The sequence below is a fragment of the Lutra lutra genome, chromosome 7 (assembly GCF_902655055.1).
Source record: "Lutra lutra chromosome 7, mLutLut1.2, whole genome shotgun sequence".
In the NCBI taxonomy this organism is placed as follows: Eukaryota; Metazoa; Chordata; class Mammalia; order Carnivora; family Mustelidae; genus Lutra; species Lutra lutra.
The window spans coordinates 106,725,072-106,739,783 of NC_062284.1; the positions used below are offsets into that span (position 1 = coordinate 106,725,072).

Genomic DNA, 14,712 nt, shown 5'->3' on the forward strand with positions numbered 1-14,712 from the left:
TGTGTTGGTTAAAGGACCCCTAAAGAAGGTAAATCTTAAGGCTAACAATTAACTAAACTCTCCCATGGCCTTCCTCATCCTCACCTCTGGAAAGATAAGATACCTTACTTAGCTATTAACTGTTACCCTTACTCCTGCTGCTGGTGATAAATGGGAAATCCGGACCAGCTGTTCTTCAACTCTGTGGAAAAAGAGAGCAATAGGAGAAAAAAATGGGCTTGATCATCAGCCTGAAAGATAATTGTATAATAGCTTCCAAGTAGCAAGCTCATACATGTGTGTCGGGTACTGTACAAAATGCTTTCCACGAATCATCATGTTTAATCATCACAATAATAATCCAGTTGTTAATTCATTTTGCAGATAGTAAGACTGAGCTGCAAGCCTCATACCCAGTCAGTGATAGTTGCCTAATTCCATAGCGCACTACAGTGAAGGTCAGAAGTCTTAACTTTCTGGTGGTGGGAACTTATGGAGAGTAGTTGCTAGAGAACTTCATAGAAGTTTTTTCTTTGAAGGCCAGACAGTAAGAGCTGGATCTAAATTCAACTTGTCTCTTTAAGAGAGAAAAAGTAGGATAAGATGACCTCATGGAATTCACGTTACCATAGTTTTTTCTGCCCTTGGAAGGAGACAGTGCTTTCACAGGGCAAGTGTCCTAAGGAGTTTCAGAGTAGAAAACCTGGTTGTTAAAACCAGGACAAAAGAAAAGTGTGGCATCGGGGAGGCAAGGTTTCTTGTGGTTATCAACTTATTTTTAAATGCCATTCTAGAAAAGCAATCCATCCTTGTATGGGTGGAGCAGAAGAGGGACACGTTGTGCTTCCCACTGGAAGAATGATGTGGAACGGCTCATCTTAGCTATGCTGCCAGGGCCAGTGCAGCCTTGAGGAATCTGCTGAACAACTGCTGGTTGTGCAAGCCATTGGCCTGAGAGCTGGCGTGTGTTTTGTACACCAAAGCTTCACTCATTCCAGCACAGCAGAAACATGTAAAGAAAACTGGCACTTTCTCTTAACGTGTCAGTTGCTTCTCCCTCTTTCTCTTCTTCGCTCCAAGTCTTGTCTGGAGTATTTAAGGAAGAGGCTGCTGACTTTGTGTGCTTGAACAGCCCTGAGGCAGCTGGGACAGGGCCACCAAGGGCCTGCACACAACATGATCATGTATTGCCTCTTAATTGCACATTCTGTCTTTTTCCTCATACCTACCCACAGTGCCACCAGGCACTGTTTGGACTCGGGGATCCTGAGGATTAACATTATTGACCTATATTGTTGAATTTGTCTTTTGTATTTTAATCCTTCCTTATGGCACAAGAAGACAGGAGATTATTTCAACACCCCCGCCACCCCTGCCCACCCAAAAAGCATATTTTGCTGGTAGGACATTACCACGGGAGTAGTTTCCTCAAGTTGATGGAATTGATTGATATTTTTCTGCTTCAAGTGAAAATCATCGTGTTGAATAAATGGAGCCCATTTCTCCTTCAAAGAGAATTTGTTCCTTTCTCAACTTGGGTCTTTCTGGGGTGTCTAAGTCCTTCCTTCTCTGAATTTGATTTGCCCGCATTGAAAATGGTGTACTGCGCATGTCGTTTTTCTCTCCCCAGAATGCTTAGTTAGCACTCTTCATCGTATCTTCAGTCAGACTCTCCCATCTTCATCAACTCTCATGGCTGGTCCTTGGGGCATAAATCCTCTCTTACCCTGTGTCACTGATTTCCTTGACTGCTTTCTTCCACTTGTTGCTGTGATTTCTGAACTGCATATGTCTGATTTGCCTTTTCCATGCCTCTGCCATGGCTGTAGGATTTCTTTGTGAACAGTAACTCCAAGCAGGTAAGTAAGCAACTACCCAAACTTTGCTTACTATAACTTCTTGGCTCAACATAAGCTCAAAATGTCTTAGTTATCCAATTTTTTTTTTTTCCCAGATAGCGTAACTCAGGGCTTATGTAATTCTGCGTTGGGTTTCAACTCTTAACTGATACGTAGAGGTCTGCCTGAAAATCTCAGCATGACAGAAGACAGTTGACGTTTGATCACATGGTGCCTCTTACTATAAATCTCATATTGTCTTTGTTTTCCCAAACTATTACACAGTTCCAGAGCTCATTGGTTTTCTTACATTTTAAAAATGCCGTGATCCATTTTTAAAATTGATTCCGACCTCTAGTAAAATTAAAACTTGCTATTTATCAAGTTAGTCTGGATTTTCACCTTGATGCCCAGTTTACATAAATAGTATTTCATATATAATTGTTTTTTGCCTCTTCCACCATAAATTAGGACGGGCCATCATTGCTTACAGCTTTTTGTACAGCAGTGGAGTACGCAAAGTAGTGTTTTGTTGTTAATTCAAGTAATTGCACTCATGCCTTGAACTGCCCCCTGTCTGTTATCTGTCAGACTCCTGGGTGATGAAAGGTACCATCTGGGCTTGGGAGCTTCCTGTTGCACATGAGGACGTTTGGCAGGATTTATTGTTCAGCTTTTTGAGTGCTCAGGATGCAAATGGTTCTGGAGTGAATGGGCCCTGCAAACGGCCAGGACTAGCAATGGCAAGCCTCCGCCGAGCTTGATTCATAGTGACAGTTCTTCTGTCTGCTATCCATAGGGATTTGGGGGACAAAAGGAGGGCACCGCTCACTGATAATTTATGCACGCTTAACATCTTCAACTTAGAGATGCACTTTGTTCTTCCAAAAATGCTTTTTCAAATGTGGGTGGTCAACTTTTCTTACTACTTCCCTTTGTCAACTCGATTTTAGCCCTTCGTTTCAGTTCCACCACCTCCCTGTACTCCCTCCCTCACCATCTCAGCTTCGCCTGTGTGTGTGTGTGCGCGCGTGTGTGTGTATGTGTGTGCGTAAACAGAAAATATAAAGGAAAATGTGTGTCTGAAGTCGGAATGTCCCTGTTTGACTTTGATGGATTTCTTTCATGCTCTTTATAGAAAGAAGCAGATGCCATTGATGACACACTGAGTTCCAAACTTAAAGTCAAAGAGCTTTCAGTGATTGATGGTCGGAGAGCTCAGAATTGCAACATCCTTCTCTCGAGGTATTGTTGATATTGAATAAACATTTCTGGTAGGACCAACTTTCCTCTCCCATGGCTCCCATCCACATGTTTGTACTTGTTCTTTTAATCGGACTCTGCTGAGATTCAGTTCTTTGGATTCTCTTCTGTCTAAGGAGAGGAGAACTCATGGCCCCTACTTCCCTGTGTGGAATATATCAGAGCTGGATGCTTCTTCCTTTCTTAGAGTTTAATTTCCACAGACTCCTGAAGTTAAAGAGTGGAACATCCCAAATCAATGTTTTGTTTTGTTTATTTTTCCAGAGAGCCTGTAAAATGGACTTTACCTTTATTTATATTTCCTGGCTTTAGAGATATTTTAGCTGTTGAGTAACACTGTCCCAGAATCAGCAGCAACGGTGAAAGCTCTTTGTTTCATTTTGCTTTTCTAAATCACCTTTTTATACTTCAAGTTTATGATTTTCATGTCCTTTCTGAACATTTTTATGACTAAAGAGATGTAAATCTCAAACCCGAGTGAAATGCTAATTTATCCATTCCAGCCGTGTTGAGAATCTTTCACATAATTAGTGAACCATCACGGCCTGGGAACTTGAGAAGAAGAAAGGAAACTTGGGAGGCTGGAATCTGCCCATAGCTTCAGGCACTATATCTGGTTGTCCTGGGCATTTCAAGTAGCTTTTCTGTATCTAATTTCTTCTTTTCTCTAGAAGGAACTTTTCTGTCAGGCAAAGATACCTAACACTTAAGAGGTAAATGAATATCCTAAATTTGGGGGCATTAAATATAAGCCCCCCTGGTCACATTCTGAAAGAATGTTATATAGGTATTAAAGCTGGTTTAAGGTGGCTTCATTTTCATAGAGAGTAAAGAGGGAAAGTGGCAGCCTTTATTTTTTATTTATTCAGAAAGTGCAAGCAGGGGGAGGGGCAGAGGCAGAGGGAAAGAATCTCAAGCAGACTCTGCACTGAGTGCCAAGTCCAATGTGGGGCTCGATCTCATGACCCTGAGATCATGACCCAAGCTGCAATCAAGAGTCAGGCATTTCACTGGCTGAGCCACCCAGGCGCCCCGACGGTCTTTATTTTTAGATGGTCTTACAGTGAATTTCTTTTAACATAAAACACTGCTGCTTGGTTTACAGCATGGAGCTTGATTATTAGCCAGATATATATTACTTTAGGGAGCAAATGTTTCTTTTCATAGAAGAGAAACTGAAGCTTAATGAGGTCCCTGAATTTTAATACAACCAGGAAGGTAACGTGAACCATCCTCTTAGCGTTTCATTTCTGCCTCTGGCTGGAAGCTATGTAAATGGCCAGGCCCTGTACTTAGCCCCATTTTTTTCTCCCTGAACACATGCTCAGGAAGATACCAAGGAAATAAACTGAAGGTCTACTTACTTTTCTTCTATAGTATATACAATTCGCTTTGCTGTCATTTCCTTTTACAAGTCACATTCTTAGTAGTGACGTTAAATGAAAATTGGAGGGAAGTTTTTTTTTCCCCTAAAGCCTAGAATTTCTGCCTCTTTTTGTGCTTTTGCAGTCTAGAGGGACACTTTTAAACAGCTTGACAAAGGGAGCTATCACTCTGAATTTTTATAGTACTTAAGTGCTCATCACAGTAAAATCTGTGACCTAGTTCCTCATAGACAGATTATTCTCAGCACGAGATGTCAGTGAGGATAATAACACTGACACCAGTTACAGAGAAGGTTACAGCTCTTTCTGGCAAATTTCCCATCTCATTATTGAAGGAATTATTTCTTATTTGTGCTGTGCAGTTTCCTTGTTACCTCAGAAGTGTCAGAGCCTAAGATGACTTAGAACTTGAGTGTATCTAAACTCTCTCTGGAAGATAATTTTTGAGAAATTGCCTTGTATCTGTAAAAGTAGCTATTAAAATCCAATTTAACGAATGAGTGTTATTACAATGAGCATAATTAAAAAGCAGATTGTACATAACAAGGTAATTTTGAGTCCCAGCTGACCTTACAGTAATTAGACCTTATGGATCAGGTTCTAAAACCTCTTTCCCACTGAGGATTCAGCCCTACAAGCTTTTCTGCTCCATGATCAATAGTTTTACTCCTGTCAGGAAAGCATAGGACTGACCTGTAGTGTGCTGTGTGGTAAAGGTAATAGAAATGAAGCAGATTTAGTTTTAATTTGGGTTGTGTTTAGTTGTTTAGCAGGTCAGCAGTTCACCTTACTTTCATCCCCCACGCCCCCCTCATTGGCAGTGCGTTACTACACACGAAAGGAGCTAGGGGCTAGAAGGAAGGAAGAAACCTATGAAAGTGTGTGTGATGCTTTTTTCTTGGAGTTATCACTTTGACGCATTTGTTTGCCTGGCACTATGCAGGGTGCAACAGAACAGACCATGACTTTGAAAGCTCATGGCTCACTGGAGAAGGGAAATGACACCAGCAAGGTAGCTTGTGAACAGCTCAGGCCTAGGCTAATGGGACCAGAAGGAGCCAGATGCTCAGCCAAGTGGGAAGGACACTGATGGGGCTCACCAGAGGGAGGGGACCTCACAGAGCGATAACAGTTACACTGCAGGGGTACGGGGGGCAGTTCTGAAGAGGCACTCTGCGGAAGCCAAGGCACCCGAGGGGTCGGCGCATAGCTAAGAAGGAGAGCCCTGCATGGTGGTATCATCAGTCATAAGAAATGAGACTGGGCAAGAGAGCCCAGGATCCATGCCTGGTGCCTTCCTGAGGGTGTCAGTCAGCCAGGGGCAAGCCATACCCTCCTCGTCTATAAAATGGAGATGAGGAGGGGACTTGTAGTGGGCTCTCTCAGTGTGGGAGTTTTAGACCCAGTGCATGTGAAGCAGCTGCAGGGACCCCTCCCCTCCAACCCTTTGGTCATTGCCCAGTCCATGGCCTGTGTTCATGCCCACGCGACCGGGAATCAGTGCAGTTGTTTATTTTAACAAGGTCTGAAGTCTGCTCTCTGGGGTTTGCAGGAGAGGTTGGAAGGGGTGGAGAGCTGGCCACGAGAGCAGCCTTCAGATAGCAGGCTCTTCCTTAGGTCCAGGTGAGACCTGATGAGGGACAGAATTGAGAGAGCCTTAACCCTCGGTAGGACCTGGACACCAGTGTCGTGTTTGGGGACAATGAATAGGAGTGTCTCCAAGAGGTGTCAAGATTTCCTTCTTTTCCACACTTACCATCTTTCTTCTTTTCTACTTTTTTCATTGCCTGAGCCTGGAGACCCTCTCTGTTTCCTACCTTGCTGACGAGGAATTTAATTCCCAGCAACATAGTGCTCTCCCCAGAAGCTACCACACTATAAGCCTATGCTGTATTCCGTGGGGCATATTTCAATGAGCACATACGTCTTCAGTGTTCGGTTATCCTTAAAAGCTCATCCTTACCTTCACACTGAAGAAGTTAGTGGACCCTTTGGTCAGGGCATCTGCCACAGTCCTGCCTGGAGTGGAGAAAGGAGTCAGAAGGAAGCCCTTCCTGCCCCACAAGCCAAGCAGGGGAGGGACGCGTAGGCCCTGTACGTGGGACTCGCCGCCTTCGTGGCCAGGACTACCTGCAGCTCCTGGAAAGAGACTGCCTGGAAGGTGACTTTGAAACAGAAGCTCCAGGCCATGAGGGTCCCCGCTTGCCACAGACTTGCGAGTGCAATGAACGTGATGTTCCTCAAACTAAGAACCCCCTCCTCAGGCTGCAGGCAGAGGGAGCACCAACTTAGCAGGTTTATCCAGGTGACATGGGGCAATAAAATTCACTCTGCTTTATTCCCTAAAACCGATCTCTCCCTCCCTCCCCCCAAAAAGAAAGGAACTTGGAAGCTGGTTTATATTGCAAAATGAACCCACCTTAAATACACTTTTATGAAGTGTTCTGCTATCCTTTTTTTTTCCAGATGCTCACTTAAAATGGCGGCCGGGGTGCAGTAAACCACAAAAAGCTACTTTAAAGTGGGGGGATTTGTCTTAAATCCACTGAAGCAGAGCTAAGGCTGACCTAGCCGTCCATCCCTAACTCATGTTCATTATGCCTGGATGTTCCAGTTCTCTTGGCAAATTTTTGAAATACTTGAGGGGCGCAAGGTAGACTTAACTACTGTTTTTAAGTGGCCGGTTTGTTTCCTGCCTTGTAAAGAAAGTTGAGGTGGATGTCTCAGAAGTTGCCACCCTCCAGCACACCAGAACACTGGCAAGCTTTAAAAGCAATTAAAACGTTAGAATTGGTAGGGTCCTTAAATTACAGAGCTTAGCAGCAACTCACTCTGTGGATGTCAGATGATACGGACAACCCGGCAACCTGCAACCTACAGATGGGTCCCAGAGGGCGGGGTCCCCTTCTCCTCTTTCCCTGAGGGCGCAGTCTCTTTGTCTGCTCCAGCAGGCCGCGTGTGAGGCAGTATGTTGACAGGTAGATTTTCTTAAGTACTATCCATTAAAGTCTCAAGTCTCTTTGTGAGACACATAAAGAGAAACCAAAATTGTTATGAATTAGAGCTAGTGTTTAGTCCAGACAGCCTCTGGGAGTTGAGAAGCATAAATATATACAATTTCAAAAGCAAGAAGTTCTGCACTCCATATGGGGAGCTAATGAATGCAAATCTGATACTTCAAGTATTGTTCTCACTCTGATTTTCAACTCCTTTTCTTTTAAATGCAAAACAGAAGGGCTCCGCGGAACCACACCATAAAGTAGTTTCTTCAGCTCAGTGTGAAAAGCACACAGAACTAATTTACTTTTTTCTTCTAAGTGGGGCTTTTCTCGGGATGGCTATAGGCGGTTCCACAGCCAGTTGGTTTTTATTAGTGGCCGTTTCAGCCTTCCTTAATGTTCCTCTTCCCTGGCCGTGCCTGGCTAAACTGTGCTGTTTGCTCCTAACGGACTCAAAGCCTTTAGTGTCCTAGAATTGAGGGCTACCCAGAGCCTGAACAGTGAAGCCAGGATAGTTTTTATCCTATGTTTTACCCACACCAGCTCAGCTAAATGGTTCCAGTGAAGTTCGGGGGTTTTCCATCGTGATGTTCTGGTGAAAATGTTTGTGGGGTGATGATTGTCGCAAGAAAGAGTAAAACAACCTGAGGAGGTCCTAGCAGGTCCAGGGAATTATGATGGCACCATACCTGAGACGAGGTGATAGAATGGGTCTCCTTTTAGAATACAGGCAGTTTCAGGGCGCCTGGGAGACTCAGTCAGTTAAATGTCCAAGTCTTGATCTCAGGGTCATAAGTTCTAGCCCCGTATCAATCAGCACACATACTCTTTTTCTCCCTCTCTTTAAAAAAAAAAAAAAAAAAGCAGTTTCACATATTGCCTAGACGCTGTGTATTTGGATTTGACAACAGGAGGTAAAAGAGGATGCTACTAGTACAATAAGATGCATGGATTTGTTCCTTCCCTTTCCTACTTACTGGCACATGAAACAGCATTCAGTGTACGTAGCAAGATGGCTGGTTTTCACAAGATTATGTCAAATCTAGCGAAAAGGACAAGCCAGAGCTGTCCAGAATGGGGTGTGTGTGGACCAGCTCTACCCCAGGGTCCTTTCCTCCTTCCGTGAGCTTTGTGGCCACCCCTGCACTCAGGCTGCCCTCTCATTTATCTGTGAGAGCACGAGTATTGCAGCTTATCGTTTGATGCACCCAAACACTATAACCACCTTGAAAATAAGAACGCTGTCTTGGAATTCTTGTTTAATACTCCTGGGCCTAATGGATGTTGTGTACAGAGAGGAAACTGATAGAAGTAATGGGTTGTGAGAGTGCTTTGGGTAGTGTTCGTGATAACTCTACTAAGCGCGGTGTAATGATCACGTAACTGCATGTGAATGTTTAGGTTAGGAAAGTACTGCTGCTGCTTGTCCCCTTTGGAGAAAAGTCCATTGGAGTGTAATACCTATAGTTAGTTTAGTGAGCCTTATCCATGGTCAGGCAGAGAGATCAGTGCTTTATGTGCATTTTCTGATGCAGTTTGATGAGAAAACGAAGGCTTAAAAAACACCTCATCCAAGGTCACATTGGCCCAGCACTGTCTGCCAGGACTGGGGCCCAGCCTGATGCCAAAGCCCCTTCCTTCAGATGCTCCCTGTGAAGGCTATATATCTTGCCCTGTATTTGTGTGTTTATATCTTTATCTCTAGGCCTAATGTGATTTTTCTTGAAGATCATAGACGAGAACAGACCAAATAATGTTAATATGTCACTTTAGTGGTAGTTTAATAAGGAAGTAAGTTTTTTTTTTCTTTAAGTAAGTCTGAAGCTGATGCTTACAGTAGAACAAAAGAATGACTCTGTTGTTCTAGCTAATCGTCTGATGAGGACCTTTCTCCCTAGTGAACACTATTGGTTGTGTCTGATAGAAACACATTTTTGCAAGTGCATTTTAATTTCATGACTCTTTTTTATAGTCCACACCTTTTTGTGCTGACATAATCAAGATGTAAACCCTTAACTTAATTAGTAAATCATATACGTTTATGATAAACAGAAACAGATTTCTGGTTTTACTTAAATTCTTCCCTAAAAGATATTAACTAGATAAGCAGATTCGTAAAAGGAATTTAGGGTTAGGAATCAAGAGTTTCCTCTTTGTGATAGATACTGCCACTTTCCGTATGTTTGACCTTGGGCAATTCACTTAGACATTTTGCACCTCAGTTTCAACCTCCATTTAAAAAAAAAAAAAAATGACCATCACAGTTATTTTAAACCTCCAACAAAATAATATATGTGAAAACTCCTCCACCATGAAGTGCCGTTTGCATTTTACTCTGAGTATTAACTATTCAGCTTTTTAATAATAACAGATTTCAACCCTTTTAAAATCGATTTTTAATCTGAAAACAAACTTTAAACAATCCTGATGAATTATCAAATTCAGAATTTAGTTTTTTGGGGTGCTAGGTGGCTCAGTCAGTTAAGCATCTGACTCTCAATTTTGGCTCCGGTCATGATCCCAAGGTTGTGAGGTCGGACTCTGTGCTGGGTGTGGAGCCTGCTGGAAGTTCTCTCTCCTTCTCCCCCTATGCCTCTGCTTGCCTGCACACTCTCTCACTCTAAAATAAAATAAATAAATCTTAAAAATCTTAAAAAAAAAAAAAAAGGAATTTAGTTTTCCTTTCTCATCTACAATACATGGCTACTATATGTAAAGCAAATGGTGGGTATAGATGTCTTACCTTTTCCTCATCCTCCAACCCCTTACTTAAGGAAACTAAACAATAGAACAATAGAAACTAAACAATAAAACAGATATGTTCTCTGTGTCAGCAGAACATTACAAAGTCCTGAAAGAATGTTAAAACGGTTTCAAAATACTATTTTTAGGTGCAATATTTTCAGGAAATAAGCTTTCACTAAGAGATTTTGAGAAAAACGGTTCGTGAAAATCAGCAGCTGGAGTAGCAGAATGAATTATCTTGCATTAAGTTTTAATACTCAAGCCAATATTGTTAACAACAAAATAAAATATTCTTTATCCAGGTTGAAATTGTCCAATGATGAAATCAAACGGGCAATTCTAACAATGGACGAGCAGGAAGATCTGCCCAAGGACATGTTGGAACAGGTGAGCTGCCAGACAGACATATCTCAGAGCACAGGTGACAACTGGCTTCTAGCAGGGAGTGCGATATTGAGAAAATCTGGTTGTTGCTGGTGGATAATTTCCTCATCTCTGAACCAACGTTGAATGTGGCTCTCTTAAGAGACTTTATTCTCTCATTGCTCCTCAAAATGTTGGGTGAAAAGGAAGGTCACAAGTTTGTCAGATGCCTGGGACCCACAAGGCCAGATTCTGTTCCTCATGCTGCAGTTTATACACCTTCATAGGTCATACAAATCTGTCAACTCTAGGGAAGTCTGTTGGACAGGCTTATGGAGAATCTCACCAGCACCATGAGATCACAGGCTACTATATAAACTGATTCATTACTGAATCCTTAATAAAGTTTGTGTCTTGTCCTTGATGCACCATTCCTGCACCCCAGTAGTTACCGTTAAACCCCTTAGCTCTGTCATCTGCATCGAAGTAATTCATATTAACTGTGGCTAGCCAAGCTGGATGGAGTGACTTAGCCTCTCTTTGTGCAGTATTCCTTTAACACGTTCTGTGGAGCCATTCCAACTCTGTTATGTGTGTCTCAGCAGCTTTGTGCAGTTGTCCCCCAAATGACCATGTTCTTGAACTAGAAGATGTTTCAGGGATTATTACCTCTGAATCTGGCCCTGAATATTTCCGTGCTTTGTGGATATCATCTCCATGCTCTGAGACTATTCTGTCTGCTTGTCTCATTGTCCTTGGTACGAAATCCTATTTTGCGTGACTTTGGTCTAGAGGTCCATGTTAGTGCCAGGTCCACTGAAGGTTAACTGGACAATCGTGGTGCCGGGCTGAACTTGAGATCTTGGTTGCGGGGATGCTCAGCTCCCAGAAGCAGAGTAAAGGCTGTTTTGCACTGTTAACAGTGATCTTGGAGGGCATGGCTGCTCCAGGGGAGTGTCTGTGTGCTTATGCATTTTCCACAGTGTTCTGGCTGATGTTGGAAAAGGCCTCCAACACAGAGCAGGGAAGACTGAAGTGTGAGGTGTCACCACACCACAGTGCACCTGCTCCACCTGAAGCGTGCAGCTGCATTCATCCTGGGGAAGCCCTCACACTTAGCAATAGAATAAGTTGTCAGACTGTGCTTTTTGATGTTTGACTTAGTTACCAGTAGCCCATGACTGTGAGTCCAAGCCTGTCAGGCTCTTTTGTGTACAAATAGTTTAAACATAATTCCTAAACTGAAAATTAATTGTTTAGAGCATTTTACAGCTTCTCTGCACACTCTTCCCTCTCCGTCTGCAACCAGTCCTAACAAGGGTCTCTGCCCGGAAGTGCGGCCCAGCTTCCCTCTGCCCCCCTCTGGCCCCCAGCTGACCCTGCACTTGGGTTGCCTGCATCAGAAGCTGCTCACACAGAGGGAGGAACTATGCAGAAAGCTGCTTTGGTCCTTAGGTCTTCAGACCCTATTGACAAAGTCGTATGTTTAAAATTCCACAAGATCTGTTTACTGTGAAATTGCATGCAGCAAAATTCCTCCTTGAGGGAAGGGATTTCAAGATCTTGCCAAAAGGGCTTGTGCAAATAGAATGTACTTCAAATAAATACATAAGAAAATCAATCTACTGAAGCAGAATCTGGCCAAGTGGGATACTTTTGACCTGGTCTACCTTGATAATTCTGTGGGTCTTACTCTCTGGTCACCTACCATACTCTTTCTTTTCCTCCTTATTCTCTTCTTCCTCTGCTTCCTCTTCTTTCACACAGCACTTCTCCCAGAGAAACTTTTAACTAGTATCTCTTTACTCCTAGTTATGATTTGCATTTGAATCAGATTCCTTCCCTCCTCTCCTGCTTTTAGCTGCTGAGCTCAGAACTCAGAGGAGATTGATACCCTCCTCTTTCTTGGAACCTATAGTTTTCTCCTCATTCCCAGGTATTTGTCTAAGTCTTCATTCCTCTCCTAAAACCATCCATACACAGTCTGTCACTTGACTCTGCTTTGGGAAGGACTGAACCTTAGCATGTGCCTCTCACAGCATTCTGTACAAAAGAGCTAGTGTTGTCCTGAACAGGGGCCTGTGGCTTAGGGCACACAAACCAGTGTGTGTGTCATGGGGGGAGGAGGAATCCCTAAGACTTGAAATGAAGTTCCTTGCCCAGTAGATAAAAATCCAAACTAAGAGGAAAAAACAAGGCTTTTTCTCTCTCTTGCTTCTCCCTTCTCCTTACCTTATTACCTTCCTCCCTGAACTGAGGAACAGCAAGAAGATACTGGTCTTGTCCACTGGTACCATTTGAACACAGGAACATAAATGCCTAGAACCAGTCAGGCTACCAGACCAGTGAACCCACTGGCATCCACATCCATGACATCCCATCAGGAAAGAGGGGTGGCTCTGGCCTCTGCTCTGGCCCAGCCCTTCCTTCTGCTCAGGAACCCAGCTGGATCAGAGTATCCTGCCTGCCCCCCATCATACACCTTTTCCTCTTCATTCTTTTTTTTTTTTTTTTTTTGAAGATTTTATTTATTTATTTGACAGAGAGAAATCACAAGTAAGCAGAGAGGCAGGCAGAGAGAGAGGAGGAAGCAGGCTCCCTGCTGAGCAGAAAGCCCGATGTGGGGCTCGAACCCAGGACCTGGGATCATGACCTGAGCCGAAGGCAGTGGCTTAACCCACTGAGCCACCCAGGCGCCCCTCCTCTTCATTCTTAACTTGTTCAAGTCTCAGCCTTTCACAAAACACCTTTTCATACTACACATGCCCATCTAGCTACTGTCCTCTCTCTCTTTTGATACAAGCAGAGTTATTGAAAGCTTGTCCACACTTACCTCCTGTTCACTCTTCCTCACCTCCCTAAAGCTGTTCTCACTAAGGACTCACCACCTCCCTGTTGCCAAAGCTAGGGGGCACTTTGCAGTCCTTATCTTCCTTGATTTGCTGCTGGTATGTGACACCGATGGCCACTTGCTCCATGGTGAAATGTGTTTCTTTGGCATTTCATTGTCTCCTCTAAAGGTTACTCCTCTTGTCCTCATTCCTCAGACACTGGCATCTCTCCAGCCCTGCTTTGTTTCCCTTGACGGTTCCCCTAGTTACCTCACTCATATCCTTGCATGTTATAGTCAGTATCAATGCTCTGTCTTCCAAACAGCTCTATATAGCATGTCAGACCCATTTGTCCACATACCAACTAGGAATCTCTACTTGGTTCTCTTGCCAGTATTTCAAACACTAAACACTCTCTCCCCACCCACTCTCCTCCATTTCTTCCTGGGTTTCTTCCTATTACACTCTGTATACATTGTATACAATATATACATTGTTGCCTAAGCTAGAAGCCTGGATGCATCCTTTTGACCCTCTACCACAACCCATCATCCATCAACAAGTCAGGCCAGTTCTATTCAACCCCCTAAATAGCTCTAGAATCTACCTACGACCCAATCCAGGTCACCATCCTCTCTCACCTGGATTACTGTACCAACAGTCTAATCACAACCCCCTAATACTTTTGATCCTTTCTAATTCTTTCTCCATTCTGTGAGCGTAGTGGTCTTTTAAAAATGTAAATTCGTCCCCCTACTTAATATTTTAAGTCCTATCCCAGAGCCCGCAAAATAAAGACTGAAATTCTTTCAAGGTCCTTGCTACTCCCTGACCTTGACCACTGCTGCCCTACCCCCCTGCCATTCCAGCTGTTCTACTGGCATAAATGCTGTGCCACCCTTTCCAGACTCTGGCACATAATGTGCACTCTGCCTGGAATATATTTCCATTCACCTGTAGTTCTAATTCTCTTTCCCTGCCGGTGGCACAGACTGCCTTTTCTGAGGTCCCATCATTAAATCCAACAAACTTTGGAAACCTACTAAATGAATCATCCGAATGCCAGCTTCAAATTATAGGGAGGATCTTGGGGTCTAGAGGGTCAGTATCAGTAAAAAATGTATATATATCCAAGGGCATCTGATCCAGAAAATAGCACATTTGGACAGGGCTGCGGGTATATATACACATATTTGTGATTTGAAATAAGATACAGAATACTTTTTCAACTTTAAATATTGCTGTTTCTCCCACATTCCACGCTCATTTCTTCTGCCAAAATAAAAAATAGAATCAAAAACCAAATCCT

At 43.3% G+C, this 14,712-nt stretch overlaps 1 protein-coding gene across 3 annotated transcripts in view; it reads left to right on the top strand.

The window, feature by feature from the left end:
• Positions 1-14,712, top strand: part of DAAM1 (dishevelled associated activator of morphogenesis 1) — a 165,461-nt gene that overhangs the window by 130,592 nt on the left and 20,157 nt on the right. For all 3 annotated transcript variants that reach the window (XM_047737013.1, XM_047737014.1, XM_047737015.1), the window contains exons 16-17: positions 2,956-3,062; positions 10,512-10,596. In XM_047737013.1, coding sequence (XP_047592969.1) covers positions 2,956-3,062; positions 10,512-10,596 — 192 coding nt within the window. The remainder of the gene's footprint in view (positions 1-2,955; positions 3,063-10,511; positions 10,597-14,712) is intronic.